Source organism: Bombus flavifrons, chromosome 2 (genome assembly GCF_040668555.2).
Source record: "Bombus flavifrons isolate JBK064 chromosome 2, iyBomFlav1_principal, whole genome shotgun sequence".
In the NCBI taxonomy this organism is placed as follows: Eukaryota; Metazoa; Arthropoda; class Insecta; order Hymenoptera; family Apidae; genus Bombus; species Bombus flavifrons.
In genome coordinates this window covers 19,647,671-19,670,486 of record NC_138443.1, presented here as the reverse complement: position 1 = coordinate 19,670,486, position 22,816 = coordinate 19,647,671, and the positions used below count along the sequence as shown (strand labels likewise).

General features: G+C 44.5%; 1 protein-coding gene across 7 annotated transcripts in view; it reads right to left on the bottom strand.

Annotated features, from left to right (window-relative positions):
- The window catches only part of LOC138188251 (A disintegrin and metalloproteinase with thrombospondin motifs 7), an 89,241-nt gene that overhangs the window by 21,229 nt on the left and 45,196 nt on the right, over positions 1-22,816 (bottom strand). For all 7 annotated transcript variants that reach the window (XM_069129876.1, XM_069129913.1, XM_069129867.1 and 4 more), the window contains one exon: positions 7,290-7,624. In XM_069129876.1, the coding sequence (XP_068985977.1) occupies positions 7,290-7,624 (335 nt within the window). The remainder of the gene's footprint in view (positions 1-7,289; positions 7,625-22,816) is intronic.

Below are 22,816 nucleotides of genomic sequence, written 5' to 3'. Positions count from 1 at the left end.
GTGTATACCAACTGTATTCACGCCTCCTAACCTTTCGCTGGTGGCTAGATCTACGCGTAAATAATTAATTGCCGTTGGTCCCTACTAGATCGAAGCCATTGCAGCCACCGATGGTTGGCTTTCGTTTCTCTTACCACTGTCCATCGTAATTCTATTTCGTTCCTTCGCTATGGATTCGACGATGGTTCACGCTTCGGAGTATATGATATACCGATCGCGAGAAACTCGTAACTTATTCTTCGAGATTCTCTTGGCTTCGGTAACTCTCGCTGGATCGTGCTACGACGGTAAAAAAAAAAAAAAAAAAGAATTGGTCGTTCGTTCTAACCTGGCTCGATATTACGTCTGTTAGATTAGGTAAGATCGAGTAAATTGATCGAATAATCGAGACACGTTTCGACGAAGTATCGTTAGCCTGTACTCGAAACGTTCGTGTTTGCCACTAATTACATATATGGTAGGAACAAAAAGAATACAGCGAAATGGTTCGATTCTCGAAAAAACCGGTATCGGGATCGGAAAATTAGACCGAGACGCTGAAATCGATCGGTACGCGTAAAGTTTTGAAAGGCGAGCGGTAAATCGCTACTCTTTATCCCTTCCTATGGTTATTTCCGATTTTTCCATACACACGCCACGTTATACACGCCAAATTACAAATTCCGATCGGAATATAATCTTTCACTGCCGTCCTTCGCGTTAAGTAGAGTAGAGGGTTCTATAAATGGATATAGATAATTTGACCGACAAAGAAAACACGCGAAACGATACACGTTCCAAAAAGTTCGAATACGCGTTCGAATTAAAAAATCAATCGATGAATGACTCAGCGATACACCCTGAAATCGGATAGCTAGAATATAAAAAGATATCTTGTTTTCTTCATAACGTATCACCGTCACCAGGGTTTCGTTCGGCTAAAAATTCTAAGAAACTAAATCAACGCGTGATTCTCGAGTCTCTCATTACCGCGAGACAGAGCCATAAATAATAATCGAAGCGGTTTATTAGGGGCTTATGAGCAGCTTATAAGCAGTTTATAAGCGCGACGCGTCATCTCTTCTTTTTCCGCGATTCTTCTCTTTCAATTGGTAGCTCGACAGCCACAATAACAACCTATAACGGGATGCTGCTTCTAGCTCCGGGATAATCGTTGAATATTTCTTCCACGAGATATCTCTTCCTTTTACATCAACGATATTTGCGAAATAAGTAGATTCCTCAAAGCGATCGCGTTCTACGTTCGCTTCGCTTAAACGCATTCATCCGAATTATCCTAATTTCCGTTAATACTCTTTGATCCGGAAAAAATTTAGATTTTGTCAGGAAGTTACAGACTCGGGAACAGGGATCGATAAACTTGACGTTTCGCGGGAGCAACGAAGACGTAAATTCGAGCAAGCGGCATTTTCGACGACACGGCGGTTTTCCGGCAAATCGAAGATTCGGATCGTCTTTTCGCGAACAGTTCTTTCGACGTTAACGACGCAATCACGTCCTATGGGTATATAAACGCGATTTGTTAAAGCAGCAGGCGTACCTCACGCGAGAAGATGCATGTCCATGGCGCATTTTGCAGCCGGCGTGACCGAGCCTATCGTACCTCGCGATCGTTCCTGGAAATTTAATAGGCGCGTTCCGCCGTTTCTTGATTCTTCGACGACGACATCCGCCAGCGACGAGAACTTCGTGCAATTCGAGATAACGAATAAAGAAACCACGCTTTTCGGTAGCGTCCAAACGATACCAACAAACCACCCGGTTTCTCTCGTTCTCCTATTCTCGTCGGCGACGAATCGCGGTTCCTATTTCTTCGCAAAGAAAGTCATGGCAAGATTCGCATGCTGAGTTCGTCGATCTGAACGATAGTGCTCGCGTTAGGCCTTGCCGCGCTTGTTAGAGGAAGGTAGACCGATATTTGGAATTTGTTAACGTTTCACGAACATAGAGCAAGTGGATAGTTGGAAGTATTGTGTGCGGTCTTTGGGACAACGCGAACGTATTTCGCTTCGCGTATAGTAGCGGTGCATCGATCGTAAAAATTCTGCGACATAAAGAATTACTTCGCGACATCCTCGTTTTTTTTTCGTTTCTAAGACGCATTTTGATTAAACGCGGTACAATTTCTTTCTTATAAAGAAAAAGTCATCGTTTCGAGTGGTTCGAGCGATCGATCTTTCGTCGTTCGATTCAACAAATAGGATTTATCGAAACAAATGTAAGCGACCTAATCGACTGCCATTTCACATTTGGTGGCCTCTCAAAGAGATTTGGCCAGAACATCGTTCGAAGAAGGTTCCACCGGTTCGATCCTAATATCATCGAGCTATCCAATAAACGTAATGCCGGGCTTTGAAATGTCCCGTGCCCGTAAGCCACTCAAGATAACAAAGGGATCACGGTACAGCATCTTGCGGGGACAGCAGCAAAAGGGTGGATCGGCGTGTCAAATTCAATTCTAACTCACGTTAAGCGGTCGCTATCGAGGGCGTACCGGCGAATTAACCCACCAGATAATACCATTACCGTGGAAGCCTGAAATTACCGAACATTACGTATCGATGCCAATTACACTTGGTCCGTTGGTGTGTGAGCGTAACCGTGGACGCGTAACTGCGGACGCGCCAACCCGAAACGATTACTTCATTTACATGTCGCGTAAATACGCGTGGTTCTGCCACGTGGTCAGATCGGGTCCTCGTCGATTACGAACCATCGATTCCACCGAAAATTACTTCCCAGAAGGGCATACACGAGAATCGACCAACGGATTTGTTGGCCTGAAGCGTGTTATCGCCCGTTAAATGCCACGGCAAATTAATATCGCGCGCTATGCGCTGCTATGCCGTGCTATCGTAATTTTATGACTGCGCTGGTTTCTACGATCTCTGTCGGAACTCGCCGAATCGAACGTCCATACTTTCTGTTTCGATCCTTGTAACGACCATCGTCGAAATAATATTTTTTAACAGGTTGCTATACATGTACGACGCTCGAGACGCTAACGCGTCTCCATAGTCCGCTCGAGACTTTGAATCGATTAGTTTCGACGAAGAGAATGTCGCTATACAGTCGAGGAAAGACGAAGTACCGCCATTAACGACATTTGTACTTGTACGTCTTAATTTTGAACGCGAAGTCTTTTAAAAATTGAGTTCGTGCTTTATGTTCAATGGCATAGAGAACGCTTGCAACAGCCTAATATTTCAACGCGAATTCAACCGGAGAAACTGCGTAGAGGCGAACAATTTTTCCGTTTCTAAAGATGCAATAAATATCTGGTATAGCGAAACAGTTTATTTGCACGGCTGAACGTCTACCGGGAATAATTTATATCCATACTTTACCTGCGAGATATCAATCCTTCTAACACAATAAGCTTTTATACACTTTATTAAACCGAGAATTTATAACGCGGAGAACTCGCTGCATGGACATTGATTTGTTGTAACTTCAACTTTACCTATTCGTTGCGCCACGCTTATTATTTGCGACGAATAATTAAAAGTTCACGAGTTCACAACGTTTACGTTGGCAACGCATCCTACAATTCCGCTATTAAAGGTTACCATATAACGGAACGCTGATCGTAAGTCGAAATCGAAGGTTTATCAAATCGTAAACCGCGAGTACAAGCGTTTGGCGATTTGAAATTTTACGACGGTTCCTTGCGAGAGCTTTGCGCGCACTCGAGCATTCTGTTCCGTCAATTTTATGGTACGATAAAATGGGATATCGCATGCGTAATAGCGAGAGGATCGTAGTTCGGCGCATTGAAACGCTCACACGTGGGTAAAAACGGTTTCAAGGAGAAATTAACAACAAAGTATGCGGCTACTGCACTGCAAGGATCTATGCTAATTTTCGCCTCCCGCACCTGCTGCCTTCGACGGATTATAATTGACGACATATCCTGAATCTGATTTCCGGTGATTATACTTACACGGTACACCGATAAACGCGTCGTCGAAAGTGTAAAAAGAATCGTCTCGCGATTCGAATCGATTCGATGATCCTTAACCGAATTTGATCTCTTTCCTCTTTCTCAATGGGCGATCGACGCGAGCGATTTTGATATTTGCCACTGATTCCATATTCACTGGTTAAAGGATCATATCGAGGAATCTTCGGCTAATTACGCCGGTCACAGACGAATCAGAGGCAGACTGTCCCAATGTATCAAAGTCAAATTCGATGAATTCATGGTAGCACGAACGCGCGTAATTTCGTCAAACTCCGCTGATGATTTAATTCGACAAGTCGCAATTCGATCGATGCGCGCATACGGTCGAATCGAAATGAATCGTACCGATTAATTAACCATAGCGATGCGGGCTTGTCCTTATCGAGCGATAGAAACGAACGTCACGGCAGGTTACAGTTTCCGCGTAGCTGCACTTGCGAGACGAGTTCGTAAAATTTCGTGTCTCTGTATAACGCTCTGTATAAGGTCGATCGCCGCGAGCGGTAAGCGGTCACAAGCGATTTCCTCTAGAAAATTGAGCAGACAAAATTGCTGTTGCGTGAGAATCCGCCCCCTTACAAAGGGAAGTTTACGCTCCTCCACGTTCAACAGAACGGACGTTCGAACGTCCTCCGCTCGGACCACCTATGCGATCTAATCTGATTTTGCCTCTCACGATTCAACCTCTTCTCATTCGTACACGCATTTATTTCTCCGCGGAAATCTCGTCTTGACTGATTTATTAATCTACATATCGTCTTTTATTTTTATTTATACACTACAATTTTATTCACGAAGACTCGGAAAAAGTATCTTTCACGGACGTAGAAATTCGAGAGATTAGAGTTGGAAATTTTGTTGCGTAGTGCCGGGTAGTGAAAAAGTCCGAAGAAATCCTTTTGAGTGCGAAGTTTAGAAATCGTTCTTTCCGGATTTTCGGAATCACAGTTACTCGAGGTTCGACTCTGCTTCGATGACGTTACGGACCAAATCATAGCAGGTTATTATTACACTTGTAACGAAGTTAGATACAATGCAAGCGAAACGCTTGTACTTTCTCCGAATTACCTGATTTATACGATTCTACGAATTAAACGCTGTTTTGCAAGAATATTCACTGGTAAACAAAGCGACACACACGTGTACTTACTACGTACTTAGCTGAAATGAAATTGCAAATCTATCTAAATTACGATATTTTCCGATTTTCGATCGTTGCTTCGTACAAAGGCAAAATCGAAGAAAATTAACATTCTGGAGTTGTGGTCTGCATGGACGCGTTAGCGCGTAAGGCAGGATCGCGCAATCGCGCAATCGCGCGGCTTGATGCGGCACGGTGCGGTAATCGGCTAATAAGCAGCGCTAATAGCCTTCTTTCAGCTGTTCCGCGGATTTGAAGAGTTCGCTGCGGTGCGAAGCGGGATACTCGAATGAACACGACGGTTCGCAGGCGGCATAAATCCACGAACGCAAAAGGTTACTCGTACTCGAATTCGCCTGGAAGCTGATTGCGTTCGCGTGGATTGCAGACACTCGAGAGAATAGGTGTGCGCGTTTACAGGTGGACGCATCGGCGAGGTGCGCCGTCATAAATCTGCCAAGCCATGGCAAATTAAATCATTATCTGGAAGCTGCGAGCAAATTGCGTCGATGCATGCTTCGTGACTCCTCCCTCTTTCGCATCCTCTCTCCCCTTTATCCCTTCTCCCCCTCTTACCGCGTCTTATCCACTTGCACGACCTTCGGCTTCTTCCATTGTTCTCGCGCTTCTCTTTTTCGCGAGATCGTGCGCTTCGTTACCACCTCCGCGCGTTCTCTCTTTCTTCCCTCTTCTGCGCCGTTACCGCGTTACCTTTTACGCTCTACGCTCTACGCTCTACGTCCTTCCTCCCTGCGGCGAACTTCCGTGCGAGTTTCTCTCGCGATACCACACCCGTCGGATGTCGAGGATATACGTTCATATTCGTAAATTTCGCCTTTCGGTTTTGCGGCGCTGGCGAGACTGTTCTCCGCGAGCCGTGCCCAACTTGGAAATGTAATTTCGCCGAACCGAATCCGCCGGATACGGATGCCGCTTTAAACGCGGATGCGACTGCCACCAATTGAGGCGGTTTTATAAGCGTCAGACGCGGCACAGCGCGGTGGCGGTGCGGTGGTCGAGAAATTGGTAGGAGTTCCCATTTTAGCAAATATTTTGCACGAGTAGGAGAGAAACTCCGGAGGAACGTTATCGATTCTCTGTGCTACTCGAAAGAGCTCGATCGAACACTATGCACGAGGGTACATCGTATCGTAAGTCGAACAGCTAGATCGTTTCTCTTATTAGCGATTCAAATTTCTTTGGTCTCGTAAATTGTCAACCAGACTCGATATATCCTTTTTTCATATCTCGGTAGACACAAATAAGCGCGACTTATTCTTTAAAAGCAAGATACTCCGACTTACTATGCGGTCTTTTCGAAAGACGTTGCTCAAGAAGGAAGAGAATTTGAATTCGCGTTTAATCTATATTTTCGTAGATAATAGAGGATCGTTTCGTTTCACGACCGCGAAAAACTAAACCTCGCTAACCCGCGTTATCCTGTGCGCGTATATACCGGCTCGCGTGTATTTTCTTTACTGCCAACGCTACTATGTTATCAAGTATACGCAAGCTGTAAAAGGTAAGCTGAGATAGCACATGGACGAGAATCCAGCGGAAGAACAGATATTATTTCTTAATGAAAAAATGTACAGCGACGTCTATATATATGCTTCATTAATTTTCCGCTCTTGTTTAACATTCATCCGCGAATATTAGTACGTGTTAAATATTTTTCGCTAATAATCTGATAATTATTACTCGCGGTATTCGTTTCTATAATTCCGTATAACGGACAAGGATCGAGAACATTTCCGATATCGGCAATTTAAATCGTGCAAATATTTTGTATTTCCACGAAAGAGATAGTAACGGAAAATAGTAATAATTAAATATCGAAAGACGATGAAACACAATCGTCGTAAGGTAAGTTTGACTGTTTGCTTTCGATATCGAGGAATCGAAGGTAAAGCTGCGTACCGTATCTCTCGTAATCGATATGAAAATTCAAGTAGAGCACCCGTACGATATATCAGACGCAGCGAGCGTATTTTCCTATTCTACTTAATTCGTAAACTCGAAATTACGCGAATTTCAGTTTTTCTTTCATTTCTACGACAAATCCATTTCGTCTAATCTCGTTTAATCTATTTCGCTGCTCTGGAAACGCGGAATAACGAAAGAGCAGAAAGAAAGAAATGGAAAGAATCAAGGAAGACGGTAGGACAGAAGCGTAAAACTCACCAGACCGTCACAGGCGGATAAGGCAACCTGGGAATTCGGATGTCCCTGAATGAAACCCCGATAATGGCACTTGCTCGAGCGATTTTTTGACCGGCTGCGCACATGTACGTCTCGTTTCCGTCTTTCAACGACCATCCCTGGTCCGATGAAGTTGTCCACGGCCGTCAGTTCGATGTGGTACTCGTTACCGGCCACGGACAATCGATAGTGTACCACTGGCCCGTCCTCGTGATGGTGGTGGGTCACGTTGTGCGAGATAAGCTCCCCTCGGTAGGTCACTTTTCGAGGTATCACTATCTCGTGCTCCTGGACGTGCTTCTCCATGGTATATATGCCTGAAATGGGAATGATTCTGATAAATTCGTGTCGCTAGACGAGCAAGTACTCCTGTGCACGGTAGAGGAGCACGCTACTCGTTATCGCGATACAGCGAGATGGTGTTTGATCAAAGCATCAAGTTGCACCGCTGATTGATACGTGACCAATAGGGTTGCATGCAACGTTCCGCGTTTTTCGATAGCATCGAATCGTTAAACGCGGTTCACAATCGCGATATATCAATCGCTCGAAACAAGTTACACTCAGTCGCATACGGGCGTACGTTTTCTTGGGCGTAGGAAATTTATTCGTAACGCGAGACATATTTCGCGCGAATATTCCGCGAAGAGGCAGCGATCGCGTAAAACAACGTTATATATTAATCGAGTGTTTACCGGCGGCGGTTTCACCGGGGTAATGCAAGATAACGCGATCTGTGGTAGAAGCGAGTGGGCAGAGACTCGTAAACGCCGACAGAGACGGCAGAATTCAACCCGAGGGAGGATGTGATTGATTACGGACACCCAGCGCTCTGCATCGAGCAATATTTCAAATAAATAATTGCATCAACGTTGCCCGGTGTTTCATTAAGACAGCTATCGCGACGTGATTGTATACCGGCCCGGCGGTATAATACTCGGATATCATTCATATTCTCGAACGTCGTCTTAAGTAATTGCTCGGAGCACTGTAACGCTCGAATTTTGCACCCTGGCCGCTCGTACTTGCGGTTTACGGGAATTTTGTTCGTTAGTTGATAACGTTTAATGCTTTCTGACGTTCTCGCCGGCATCTTAAATCCTACCGTGGCCCTCGAGCTTGGCGCGATAATAAAACTTCATTTTTCTTCGTAAATGAAGCTTTTCCAAGGAAATAACTGGCTCCTACCGGGTAGGAGAAAATTCGAAAGAAATTACGTTGAAGCAAAATTCGTCTTCCGAGTATCGTGGAACATTTTTATCGATTCTTACCGATTTCTTACCGATCGCTCTTACGCGAGCCGAGTGGGAACGAAGAAACTTGAAATTTCACAGACATCTGCATCCTTTGCAACGTTGCTGAAACTACAAACTAGCGAACGCTCGGCATGCTCTGTCGTTGAAACACTATAGACGCATTAATAGCGTTAACTTCTTTTTTAAAAAAACATCGAATAATGCTTACCGTTACCTGTAATCACGATATCTCATTAGTTTTCACGTTCTAGTTAGACAAGCGAGACACTGTGTAATTCGTTTTTTATCCCAATTTTTTTACCAGCTCATGGAACTCATTATGCCGTAAAGTCAACGGCGAATAGAGCATAGAGGCTGCGAGGCGGTATTTGTAGCGGATTGGATACTTTTCAACCTTCCTTTCCAACTTTTATTCACTTAGCACAGCGTTGCCACCGTTGAAAATTGCATTACATTCATTTCCACCTCGCTCTCTTTCCTTCCTCCATTTTTTACCTTAGCATTTTTATCTATTTTTCATTCACGCAGTACTTCGTTACACCGCATAATCACGGAGCTTGTCACGTGAGTTTTATAAGCGAGCCCGATGCATTATCCAATGAAAGAATCGCCTCTAAGCACAGATCTACCGAGAAAGTAAGCAGTCGGTATCGATCGTCTCGTTTTTCCGATATTTGCTGTTCTACGTTTCCAAAGTCACGTGTTCGCGAAGTTTCTTTCAAATTTGGTATCATCGTTGCGAGATATTATCCGAAGCGACGATCTTCTTTCCTCCGCGTTTACTCCGGGTTGGATTTTTGCTTCGTCGAAGCAACGCGAATACCGAAATACGTTTAAAAGCGCGAAAAGGATGGAACGAACCGCAGAACTCGTGAGCATGAGCGAACAATTATCCGCAATATCGGTGCGCGGCTGACAAAAATAATTCGGAACAATGGCGCAACGATCGGCCAAACATCGGCGACCGCAATATGATAAGCGGTTGGCCGATCGGGTGACAACGCGTAGCCGAATGAACGACAGTTATGCACCGTAAAATTGATGTAATAATTTCCGACTGATTCAATGGGTCGAAGCACAACGTCGACCGCTTAGAAAAGAACCGCTGTGGATTCGATTATTCGCTGCTCATCGATCTTGAAGTCTGCGCGCCAGCACCTCTGATTTTTCTTCGTCCCTCGACCAACGATAGAATGTCACCGGCAATTTGTCATCTCGGCGCCCACTTGCCGATACGTCTCGATCTCAAACACGAAGACCATAAAGGTTCGTAAAGGGAATCACGTACGTATATCGTGCTTTGTCGATCCTCCGTGTCGCAAACTAGTTTCACGCATTGATCGCGTTAATTCGTATCCGACTATCCAGAGTGTATTATTTTATCGTAAAGAAGGATCGCTGGGTATTCTTTATTGTCTCGACTAGTTTCGAGTACGCGTTGGTTAATGCTGACTTACTTTTCTGTTCTTTTTCTCTTGCAGACAGGTGGTCGTATCGTCGGCTATGTATAAACGCATTCGATGAGTGTTCGAAGCTTGTTTAGAGATTCTCTGACAAACGTTTATGCGAGTCGAGTAACTCAGGCGATAGGTAAAAGCTATCGGTTAGTTTAGCCGCACCAAAGACGATCTAAAATCTTCGATCGAATGAAAGATCTTGCAAAGTATTTTCGTTCGTCGTGAAAAAGCGCAAATACGAAGCAACGTTGTTTCTAAGAAAGAAAAGAAAGAAATCAATTTTATCCATTACTCTCGAGAGAGGCAGCTGGAAACTAGATATCAAAGAAAATAACGACGAAACGCGCGTCTTTGTTAAACCGGTCGATTGCATTCGTGGAGGAAAAATCTGGAACGGCCCCGTCCGTTTCATTGAAGACGATATCCGATCTCGGTATGCAGATTGGATCTCAACGATGTTAACTGTCAGTCCGCTCTTACATGAAGACATATTACGGCAGCTGAACCGTGGCTGCATTCCCGACGTCTTTTTCTCTCTGTCCTCCTCGGCCAGAGGCTAACCACAATTATTCTATTAGACGTTAGATCACCGTCGACAATAGTAAATTGTAGTTCGATCGATCGATCGATCGGTGTCCACAACAACGATTCACGCTCGACGAATCGTCGATGTCTTTGATATATGACGCTATTTATGATCGCATTTATACTTGCGTACACGGAGGACGAACCGCGATTTCAAGCCTCGTGAAATCGATAACGGGCGTTTGTTTAACGAAGGTTTATCGCTGTGACTTTTTATCGGCGCTGGTATTTCAGAAAAATACTAGATCGGCGTTTAGTACTTAGGCGTTTCGCCGTCAATTTGATACCGATATAGAAACTCTAGAAAATAAAAATATGAAAAGCCGAAGGATTAAGCGTTTCCAATGAAAGTTCTTCCAACGTTATTCCTGTGAAAACGATAGCTTTGAGCGAGTATCAATATGTCAGTTTCAACGTGAAATACAGATAGAGGGCGAATAGAACGTTTTATTCGAGTTGCGAGTAGTTTTAAGAATCGATAGAGTTAAATTATAGAGAAGTTCCGCTCGTTTACCAGCTTCTGTCCCGGCACCGAAACACCCAAGGCTAAGGAAACAAGGATACAGTACGCTAACGTTCCTTCTTGATTCTTACCATCGATCCGCTACGAAATCCAGCCACTTCTCCAATGGATTGCTTTCGAGGATGAATAGCGGCAATATCGTCGAGACAAAATAAAGGAGGCTGTTAAAAATCAAACGAGATGGCGCGAAATAGAACTCTATTTAAAATCGTTCTATCGTCAACGGAACTTGGACGGGTGAAATTTTTTAATAAAACGAGATCGTAAAAAATTGAAAGATTTGACTCGAACATCGTTGTAGCGTTAAAAGCGTATTTTATCGAACATGAGCAAATTCGATTATTTTCATGGATATGGAAAAAGTTGAAGTCATCGATGGACGGTTATCGGGAAAGAGTGACGTAAAATCGTTGAAGGTAACATACATTCGATACGGTGCTTCATAAGGGAGTAACGATAGCGCGGATCGGTCGATTCACACTGTTTATCGGATAATTTCATCTCTACGTTAATATCGAAGGCTAATCAGCTTGTTGGTAACGAGTCGCAGCGGCATCGATCCGCCGCACGTTGTCGCGAGGAGAATTATTCGCGCGACACGGCTTATTACGAATAGGCCGGAAACCGGACCTAAAATATACCTGAAATTCCGGTGGCTCTTCGCGCGGTATAAATTTTGGAAAATATACGGCCGTCGACGAATGATAAATGTAAACGGCCGTAATTAATGATGCGTGGCAAGGACCGGGAATTATGCGCGTGAATGGGATTATCGCCGAACAAACGCACCTCTCGCGTCCAATCTCCGCCCGTTGAAAGAATTCGCATGGATATCGATAATTTTCATGCAATACGTTTTACACGATTTTCTACGTACGATGCGTTTCGCCTGCGTATGTATCTGCAAATACATAATTAAAATGTCCAAGAATTTGAATTCCGTTCCCATACCGTTCAAGCATCTCCTACATAGCGAACAGATTTACACCTATCCGATAGTTTGGACGAAATATTTCCCGATTATTTGTATAAAAAAGAAAAAAAAAAAAAGAAAAAGGAAAAAGTTAGAATCGGAAATTCGATGAAATTACTTAACATTTCGTATGCTTGTATATCTTTCGATCAGTTAACAGACAGATATCTGCGAGCACAATAAATTTTCATTATTTTTAGGAAGGAAAACAGTAGCATCTGTTACGATTTATTATCGTTCATCGTAATATATTATGATTGTTAGTTACCGCGTATACATTGTTGAGAAGATAAACTCGTTGGCCGTTAACTAACTGGAGGCAACGTTGCAGTTAAGTTTATCTTTGAACCTCTCGAGCGGTTCGAACTCTTGACGAGTAAAGGACCACTGGTCTCGTGCCTCGATTACTTCACAATGTACCATCCGGATGGTTTGACCACGGGATGACTAACGAGTATCGGTCATAATTGTCGTCATTATCGGCGAACGGTTCCATCGATGTGACGGCGCGCGGCGTAATCTCAGTTCGGCAAAAACGTTTCTACCCTGTAAAAATCGCGTGCCTTGCGGCGCTCAAATGGCAACCTTGAACGACTTCACGGTTAATCGAGATATCGATCCTGGCTGTAAAAACGATGGTTCGATTTCTATGGTGATTGTCGGGAAGGTGGGTGTCGCGGGTGGCCGGGTTCTCGATACTATCGGCCGCGGGATACATCGTGGCGGTAGCTAGCTAGGAAAAAACGTCGATCGTTGGAACGATCGCCGGAGTAGGGTCGATCGAGCGGCGACTCGCAGCTTTCCACGCTCGATACAGGTTTCTGCGATGCGGATAAATAGCTGGACGACGAGACAGAGAGGGAACGAGGAGGAGTAGGAGGAGGAGGAGAGAGGTAACATCTAGTGCGTTCGGTGAACGGTATAATCATCATTATCCTATTATCATTAAAGTCGGAAAAATGGCGGGCGGACCAATCAGCGTGTGCCTGGAGCGAGTCGGGGTTAAATGCAGGTGGGGACTCGGATGAATACTCGGACCTCCCATACAGTCTCTACCTACTGCATCGATACTCTATACGCGATTCTTCGCACATATGGTCACCGATCCTTCCCACACTCGATCGGCCGAGTCGCGTACGCCACTTGTTCAATTACGCAAAATAGATGAGTAATTACGCGACGCTTATGAGCGTTTCGTTATTCGTTAACCATATCGTACAGTAGTCGGTGATGGTTGCGCGTCGATCGATCATCTCGCGGGACTAATATCGCATCTCAGAACGAATCTCCTTCGTTTAAGACAACGAACGAAGGATATGCTGTATGTTTGCGAATAAAGAACGCCGAGTCTGCGATCTCGATTTTTCGTGAACGATATTTAGAGTTGCTGATCTTTCTAGTTTTTCCCATCTACCATATGGTAAACTAAAAGGTCCAGTGCCAGTGAAGGGAAAAGATAAGACTCGGCGTTAAAAATGGGGCTGCCATGGTTTAGCTCGAGCGCTCCACTTCAAATTTTTTGTTCGACCGACTCTCGGTGCTCTTGTATAAAATAGAGGAAAAGAATTTGGATCGTTCTGGATATCTCGAGGGAATATACGGCCAAAGGGATTGGAATACGAAATTAGTCGAACGAACGAGCATTATCTTCTCAGACGCAATGAGAAAAGTGAATCTTTGCGACTCCTCTCTAGATTCCATATTACCGAAATTCCGACTAGATCCCATAATTCGAACGCTAAACATATCCGACCTGAGCTAACGTATCGATCGAAGGAACACCGATGAGCATTTCCGTGTAGATATCTGCGAGATCGGTGGACTCGAAAGGCGTAACGGTCATGGCCATCGTGCAAGCAAGAGACACGTCTCGAGGCACGAAAAATAAATTCAGGCCACGTTCGCGCGACGCGTCGTGGACCCGCGAGGATTCACGCAACGTTAGATTCCGGTTCCACAGTTCCAGGAGTCAAAGTTATTAGGCGTCGGGACAATATATTATCGTCGATGACCGGCATTACGGTATAAAACCAGTTCCTTCTTTGGTATGACTCACTGCGACGAGACTCGTGCCTGTCCTGTCCATCGGCGCGGCCCCGCAAAAATTCCCACCCATTAGCATATGCCTACTTATCGAATTCATTAAGGTTGCCACGATAGTCGTGGAAACGCGGCGCAGCTTCGATACTTCGCAGTTCGGGGTCTCTTTTCGATAAACGGCTTGCGTCGACCGGCAAGGATCATTCTCCGACGCTAATTGAACTTTTATAGTTATCTCATTAGCCACGATTTCTCGGCCAGACGACGGCTGCTCGTTCGAGCATGCCCGCAATTTTGCACGATGTACTTATTATCGAGAGGCGTGCGGCTCAACCGAGGTTAAGGTGTTTTTCGATCGAACTTTAAACACGGCCATGCGATCGACTCACGTATATCCATGCAGTTGGTTTGCTCGACTGGTTACAGGACGTTTCAAGAGTAACGTTCCGACGTTTTGCCACAATGTTTGTTCGCGTCGAGTCGCTTCAAGCTTTCTCTCGACGTTCTTGCTCTCGACTCTTTCGTAAATTCGTCAGCTTGGGTTCCATCGTGCGATGCTTAAAAACGCGTTGCCGAATTACAAGTTTCGTAATTCTCGCCTTTTCGTTCCTCGCGGTAACTTACATACACAAGTTGATTCAAAAGGAACAAAGAACAGCGATCGAACGAATGGGAGAAACTACGTTGGCGGCTTTCCAACAGTTTTCAACTCAATGATCGAGATTTAAACTCGGACGTTTAAAATTGTATACATTCATCGTAGAAGAACAAGTCGGTTTGTAAGTCGACGTAGACCGAATGTTAAGGAACTTCGCCGACGAGTCTACCTGACCTTACTTCGACGAAACATTCGCTATAAACGTGGACGCTTTCTATTTTTGGCGTTTCTAAATTTAGCGAATCCAGGAAGAGTATGAAACCAGGTTTTCGCTCGTGTACCTTTGATAAATTGTGTTTAGCATACGACTACGAGCAACAAAAGCACGATATACGTATCGCGTAAAGTAGCGCGTAATGTTCGAAAGAAAATATTTTGCGCGAAAAGTTTCTACGTGGGCTTGCACTTTTTTAACCATATTTTCAAAATACTGTAACAACGTACGAAAGCAAAATAATAGATACGATCTACGGGTAAAAAATTACTCTAAGTAATTGGAAACACGGAATTCCCAGCGGTTCGGAGATTGGCAAACGTATCTTTGTCAGTTTCGAAGCGTAGAATCGGTAAATTTCGCGACACATTTCGGAATCAAGCTGTATATCGAATTCGGAGCACGACGCGGCGCGGTGGTTTGATTACTTTGGCCACGTATTGAAATTAGACTAGTCGGAGGTTTGCGATTCCGAACGAAGTTTACATTGTGATAGTTACGGAAACGTGTATCGTAGCTGCAGTTTCCGTTCTTCCTTGGGATCTATCTGTATGTGGAAGGGAGCCGCAGAGGGGCTGTATTCATTTTAGAATATTCCCGGTTATTTGAGAGTATATCGAAGTTAGAAGCCGTTAAAGCTCGTAATTTTATACGTCATTTACATCGCAATAACCGGTGATACACGCGCTTCAATATGTGAAATTGCACAGCTCGAACGTAGCAAACCGAATTTCCCCTCGGTCGATTCGACGCGTTACTGCGTTAACGTTAACGCAGTAACGCGCGTTCAATAGTTCAATAAATAACATGGACATACCACTCGATCGCGTATCTACGATTCGATTAATGATTTTTCCATTGATTCGGCATTTTCACGAAGAAAACGTATTTTTCTAAATTTATTGCCGGAATCGATCGATTCACAACGGAGACCGAAATTAATGGAAGTTTGAAAACACGTTTCAATACGTTTTCTCTCGAAACGACGGTCGACTGGTTTACGATACCAAAATTTGACATCGTTTTCGACTTGCCGTGACTTTTGCCTGCGAGCTGCTGAATTATTCCCCGTGCAATGTTCTCCGATTTTCATAAATTCTCCGAACAACGTACTCTCGCGTGCTTCATATACCGAGCTTTGCAATCATTTATGGAATAGTAAATAACTATTCGTTGCGCCTCTTATTCAGGCCACGTTTATACTTCCACGGGGAACATAATTTACAGGAAATGATGTTCCACGCGGACTCCAAAGGTCATCGATTCGTAAACTTTATGCTACCGTCTGTCTGATTTATCTCCTTCCGGTAGGAAACGACGTTGCAGAAATCGAAGAATGCTCGTTTCTCGAGAATTTTCCTATTACCGCTGTAACGATTAAGTAGAACGGTCAAGTTTGCGAAGTACATGCCGAATCTGCCTTACCACCGAACCTTGCAGTTAACCGAAGTTGCATACACCGCATTAACAAGTTTACTAAACTAGGTTTGTAAACTTAAGAACACGTTGATTTCCTCTCCAAGAGTAAATTCCGCGTCGTCTAATTGCAAAAGATACTCGTGAAGATATTTTGTTCTTTAAAATAACCAAACTCCTTGTTTCGATCTGTCCAATTACGAGAATTTGCTCGTACGCCAACGCAACAAACACGTTTACTACCGCGTAAGCTTTCGAAGGTTATACTTGGCATGATAAAAGACTTCTTTGAAGTCCGGTGTTTTGCATTCGCGTAAAGGAAACCGCGGCTGGTTTCTCCGGCGCAACAGATGGCTTGGCTTTCACGGTGAACTAAGCGATTTCGATTAAACGAATCGTGGCTCAAGGTTCCGTCGCATCGCGTCGCGCCGGGGTCGTTACAGATCAAGCTTGCGTTTCATCCATGCAATCGAGGCTGCGATCACGCTGCACGTTCGTACGTACATACAGTTACATATGGCAATAAGAGAAACGAAAATCGTTAATTGCGTTTCCGCGAGAAGGATCGACCGACGGATGAAATGGAGCGCGTGGCAGCGAACATTCGGTAGTCGACAGTAGTAAAAGGATTAATTTCAGCCGGCATGGTGCGGCGCAGCGCGCGCGGAACAAAACTTAGTCTGCCGAGCAATTTTCTGGGTATTCATCGCAACATCGGCCGAAACAAGGCTAGGTCGACCACGAATAACGATTAATCATGCCGATACAACTTAATTATCGTGCGCGTGTACTTCAACGCGAGGTCAGGTTTTGCGCAAAGCTGCTTCTAGGCTTGTTCGCTCGTGCTGTTCTTGCCAATGCGATCAGAGTATAAGAGTCGGCGCATCGGAAACCGACAATTCAATCGCATCCTTTGATACCTTTGATTCCTCGAACGCGTTCCGTTTTCTTTGAATTTACGCGTTCTTGCGAGATCTTCAAAGAGAATTTCAAAAGCCAGCGAAAAGTCGGAGGATGAATTCTCCGAAAGCGGTGCTGAGAACGTTCAAAGTCTCGGACAATCCTCGAGCCTCGAGAGTTGCGCGATAATTATTTTCAGGCCGCGCCTTTAACGGGTCAGCGCTATCGAAACACTTAAAACGGTTGAATATTAAAATGCAGCTATGAATTTCAAAATATCTCGTCCGGCCGAGATAATAAAAAGAATTCATTGAAAGATCGAGGCATAATTTAAATAACACACCGGTCGTCACGCACGTTAATCAATCGAATATGATTTTCGCTCGAACGTCCAAGCAAACGATTCCGGAATGATTTTTTCCAGGCAAGTTTAAACCAATTACACGTAGGTGGCTATCAACCGAGCACAATCTCCGACTGTCTTGGCTCGTTCGTTTTTCATTAATTATCTTAGGCATATACGCAGATAGGATCGCGCCAATCCGAATGGCTTTGACACGTGAAAAACTAGCGACTTTCGGGCTTGATGGATTTATGCGAATGCGTGGAAATTCCGATGGTTTTGAAACTTAAGCGAAGAAAATTTATTTATATAAAAATACGTTTGCGTATCTTTGAACCAAGCATGTCGGATAAATGTTTGCCTCGCCTCCAGTATAAAATTCGGACTTTGATACAAAAGTGAAACGCGATAGAAACAAGGTGGTCTGGATATGTTGCGAAATACACGATATACGATAATTTTGTAAATACATCGGTGCGTAACGTGGATTTGTTACATTAAGTTTAAGGTTTCGTTGAGTCTGTGAAGCACGAGACAAAGAACGGGTTGGCATTAACACGTTTCGAGGCCGTTGAAGGTGCCTCTATTTAGTATCTGAATCGAAATTTCCTCTTCCGAAATGCGCGAACAAATACACGAATATTTTATCTCTGATAATATCTTGCCTCTAAAAGCAAAACAACGTTTCCTTACCGCCTAAATACCCTTTCCTACAGCGTTATCGCGTGAATCTTGGTTATCAGCGGGCGGTGATAAATTATGATGACCGGTTGACGAATTGTTATCGCGAGGGCGGCTCGCAAGTGGCGCGTTGTCTTTGCTACAAAATGCATCTATCTTTCGCCGGGCCAATAAATTGCAGATACAACCAGCTATTTACGCGGGCGTACTAACGTGCTCGTGCTGCATCGTGTCGGCACACGACGCGCGCATCTTATCTCGCTAACCATTTTCACGGAACAAGAACTCTCGAGATATTCTTCGCGAGCTCCGCTAACGTCCGCTTGGAACAGCACGAAGTCCACCCGTTAGCTAAACCTTGCGTATTTGCCATATTTTATCTAAATCCTGTTCGTTACGATATTATCGCGATAAGCAGATTTCTCTTTTCCCTTTACTCCGGACTGCTCCAAATTTCCCCTTAATATCGCGAGAAGGTAGTAAAAGAACCGAGAAGAGAGCAATAAGTTTATGGTTGTACGACGTCGGTGCTGATCGTTCGTCCTTCTACGGAAAGCTGCTTCTGCAAAAGCTGTACGCTTGTGCAAAGTCCTCGTGCTTCCGAGACGAGACACGAATGAATTTAGAGGCAAGACTTTATATACCTATTCCTTTCGGTGAATCTAAAACCATGGTACAAAGTAGAAATAAATTTTTACCGAATTGCGAATCCTCGTATTAAATCCGACGCTCGAGCTAGCGTGAAACGAAAGATAGGAGGCAGAGTATGGTTCGCATTAATTTCGTGGCTGATCGCGTGAGTAGAGAAGTTGGACGTCCCGAAGGAGTGCGAGATTCCGAGCTCGGGAGAAATTTCCCCGCATTCCGGTGCAGTCACTTATCGAACGTGTAAACTAGCTGCCACCGTGTGTCTTCTCCTGGAGACAGCGCAATAACGGATTTTGCGATTTCCCTCGGGTCGTCTGGTTACGATATCCTGCGTCGAACAGTCGATAAACTTGTCTCCTACCGGAACAAAGGGGGGGGGGGAGTGGCAACGTTAATTTTCTCATCGGAGATCAAAACGTCTCTCTCTCTATGTACAACAGGTAAGCAAATGCGATTGCACCGTGTTCACCTTTCTTTCGCCGTTTCCTTCTCTATTTGACGAACGTCGTTGCAGATTGCGCGGGGAACGCGCGACGACACGCGATAAACCGACACGGCAGATTTATGTCGGGTAAAAGTAGCAAATGCCTGGGAGGAAGTGGACTCGCTGAAACGTTGTTGATCTTTTCGTGTAACGCGATTGTTTCATCTTGTTACGTGTTGAAACTGTTGAAAGCGTTGCGAGAAATACGCGATACACTCGGATACCGATAAATCTGAAATACAGCGGGAAAATAACTTTCTAAAACGGCGCGTTTTACGTGCAGGCGGAATAAAAAAGGCGGAAGTAAAAGTGACTGTCTCCCGAATCCAGTGATACTATTGAATTATATTTGCAATATTTTCAACGCTCGCTCCAGTAAACTAGCGATTCCCTTTCAATTTAGATTACTCGCGTGTATTTCAAAAACTTGGTTACCGTGATATAAAGTTTATCCGAATGAAATGGAAACGACGAGAAACGCGTGCGTGGCAGGAAGCTTCCGCGGTTAAAGACGGACCGACTCTGTCCAAAAATAGAAGGGATGGCGCTTCATCGGATGGTAACATACGCAAAAACGTGCATTCGTGGGTGAGAGCCGTAGTATCTCTCGAAAAGGATCACTTCTCCTCCGCTCTTGAGACACGCTGGCGTGGGTTTTATTCGTTATAGCCGCTCGAGCGAGAGCGTCGGCCTACGCTTCCCGCCGTCTTCGTCCTGACTGCCCCCGCAGGTGCAAATCGCTCGTTCTTCCATTCGTGCCAATCAAATCGCGTGAAGAACGATGCTCTAGCGAGCCGATCTTGGATCAATCTCCCTCGATTATCGTCTAATGCTATCCAGAGGAACTGACGAATACTACCGTTCGTAGGAGTGTAGCGAACTGGTAAGTGCATTTTTCCCGATGATCCTGTCGAGCAAGAACAACGATCTTTGGAAACTTTTACGTAGAAACGCGAGCACGCTGTTTAATACGGTATGATAAGAAATTATTTCGACCAGAGTTTTGCGTTGTTTCTCTTCCTGATTCGTTGTCTCAGTCTGGATAGTTATTCCATTTAGTTCTACGCTTATTTCAACAGACGGGATGAATTACAAATCTTACTACGTATTTCGTTTAAAAAGCTCAACCGCTAACGAGACTTTAATAAGATCGCGGACACAATGACTATCCCCGTTATCGTGGTATAACCAAACATTCGCACGTGTTACGAGCAAACACAGAGCGCTAATATTTGCTCTAATATTCTCACAATCCCTGGATAACGTTTATGTTGCATATGGATACGGAAGCAGAAGTCTGACAGCTGTGATCCGAATATAACTCTAGCCCGAGTCTTTAATTGTTATTCTTGCGCGTTCAAACACATTTCCGACTTCGTTGTTCCAACGAAAATCGATATTTTTAATTCCTGAATTTACGAAAGAGATTTATAGGGCCGTGAGTCGTTTATTTCGATGCTTAATGTACCGCTACATTTCGCAGAGACCGTCTCTTTCGCCAGGCACGTTGTATCGAATAAAATAACAAAAAGGAGTGAAATTTGTTGGATGCGACGCAAGTTCGTAGGATCCGCCGGTCCATCGTTCGAAGGATAGTCGATAGTTTGATCGGCCGAGTGGATAGCTCCTGGTGGAGGCGCGTAACTCGTATCGCATAAACGATCCTGATCGAGAATGAGAGAAGTTGGAGCGTGGCGATGCGATGGTTCGGTCGGCGCGACGCGACGGTTCTGAATGAAAATAAAGATAATGCTTCGTCATCGGGTGCCTACGCTTACGAACAAGCGGCGTGGCATGACAGCCGCGTTTCAGCATTTTCGGATTTGCACGGTGCGAGGCGCGCGACCCACGCCAGTCTTGCCTTTTATTTCCTGCCGCTTTCGCATCGGGCCGAACCTCGGCCCTGGCGAAAAGACAAGGAGAGACAAAAAGCAAGCGTGTACCGTGTATTGACGGCACGGCCCACGCCTGTCCGCCCCCGCTCTTGCATTCATCGAACATCGTGCGTGCAACAGTACAGGTGCGCCAACTGCCGCTACCGATGCCACGATTATTTCGCCTTCGCTTCCTTCACCGCCCCGTTCTTCGCTACTCGACCTTCTCGATGCTTCCTCATCTTCAAAGCGCGTTTCCCTCCCCCCCCCCACCTTTTTCAATGCATCCGTCCTGAAAAAGCCGATATTTTGCGACGGGGCAGAATAGAAGCGGAGAATCTGCCAGTACGAAGTTGAAACGCTTTGATTCTTTTCCGAGGGGACTTTTCGTCGACTCTCTCCGCGTGTTCCTTCGTAATATTTTATTTGCTTCTTAAGCGATGAATTCAGAATTTCCCGTTTTACAACGATTTTTTAACGGCTTTTTAACGATTTTATAACCGATGTATTCTTTTAATCGATCGTTAATATTTTTGTCCCTCTGAAAGAACAATTTTTTCAATTTCACAGGCTTTATTTGTTTATAAATTATTTTTCTGCGGAGATATTCTTGCAATTATACAAATTGCTTTTATACCGTATCTTTCAAGCTACATTTTCACGAAATTAAAACTTTTTACCGTACATTTTTTTATTCATTTTTTTATGCAGTTGGTTTCATCTTCCAAATGCGTTATCCATTAGAGGATACTCGCATTAATCATTTGGTTATCAGTTGATGCTCCAGACTTTGATGGACAAGCAGCTCGCGCCATTGCGTGAACTTTAATTGTTTTCGCGCATCGCAAAAGAACGTAAATATATCGACACGTTCCAATTTGTAAATTTAGTCGAAAAATCGGGTAAATTTTGTGTCAGAGTATAAAATTTTAGTCGCTGCTCGATTACTCGAGCTTGTGAGTATTTTCACGAGCGAATTTTCAAGTTTCACGAGCCACTTCGATTCGCGAAGCTTCGCATAGAAAATCTCAAATCTTTCTTCGCAAACCTCGAACCGCGCAGCTGTGTAATTCATGGACTTAAGATTTTATATCGGCTTAAGAACTTCATAGTTCTCGCGAATCCTAAAATCTTCCAACCTTCCGGACGGGACCCGAAGAGTTTGAAAATTGAAGGTTTGTAATCCCTGGGACACGTTTGAAACTTGCAACGACTCGTTCGTCTCGAAGTAGGTGACGACAGCCTGATAAACTAGAGCAACCAGAATTCAAAGTACCAATTGCCCGGAAGATTCGTTAATCTTCCTGCTAATTTAAAAAATTGTCGTAATTTGGAAATACTTTTATCTCGTTGTAAATTCTCCATCGAGGATGTAAGCGCATAATATTTGAACGCGATTGCGGTTCGAGCGGCATTCCCATTGCTACGCGAGAAACACGCGCGCTCGCTCACGCTGC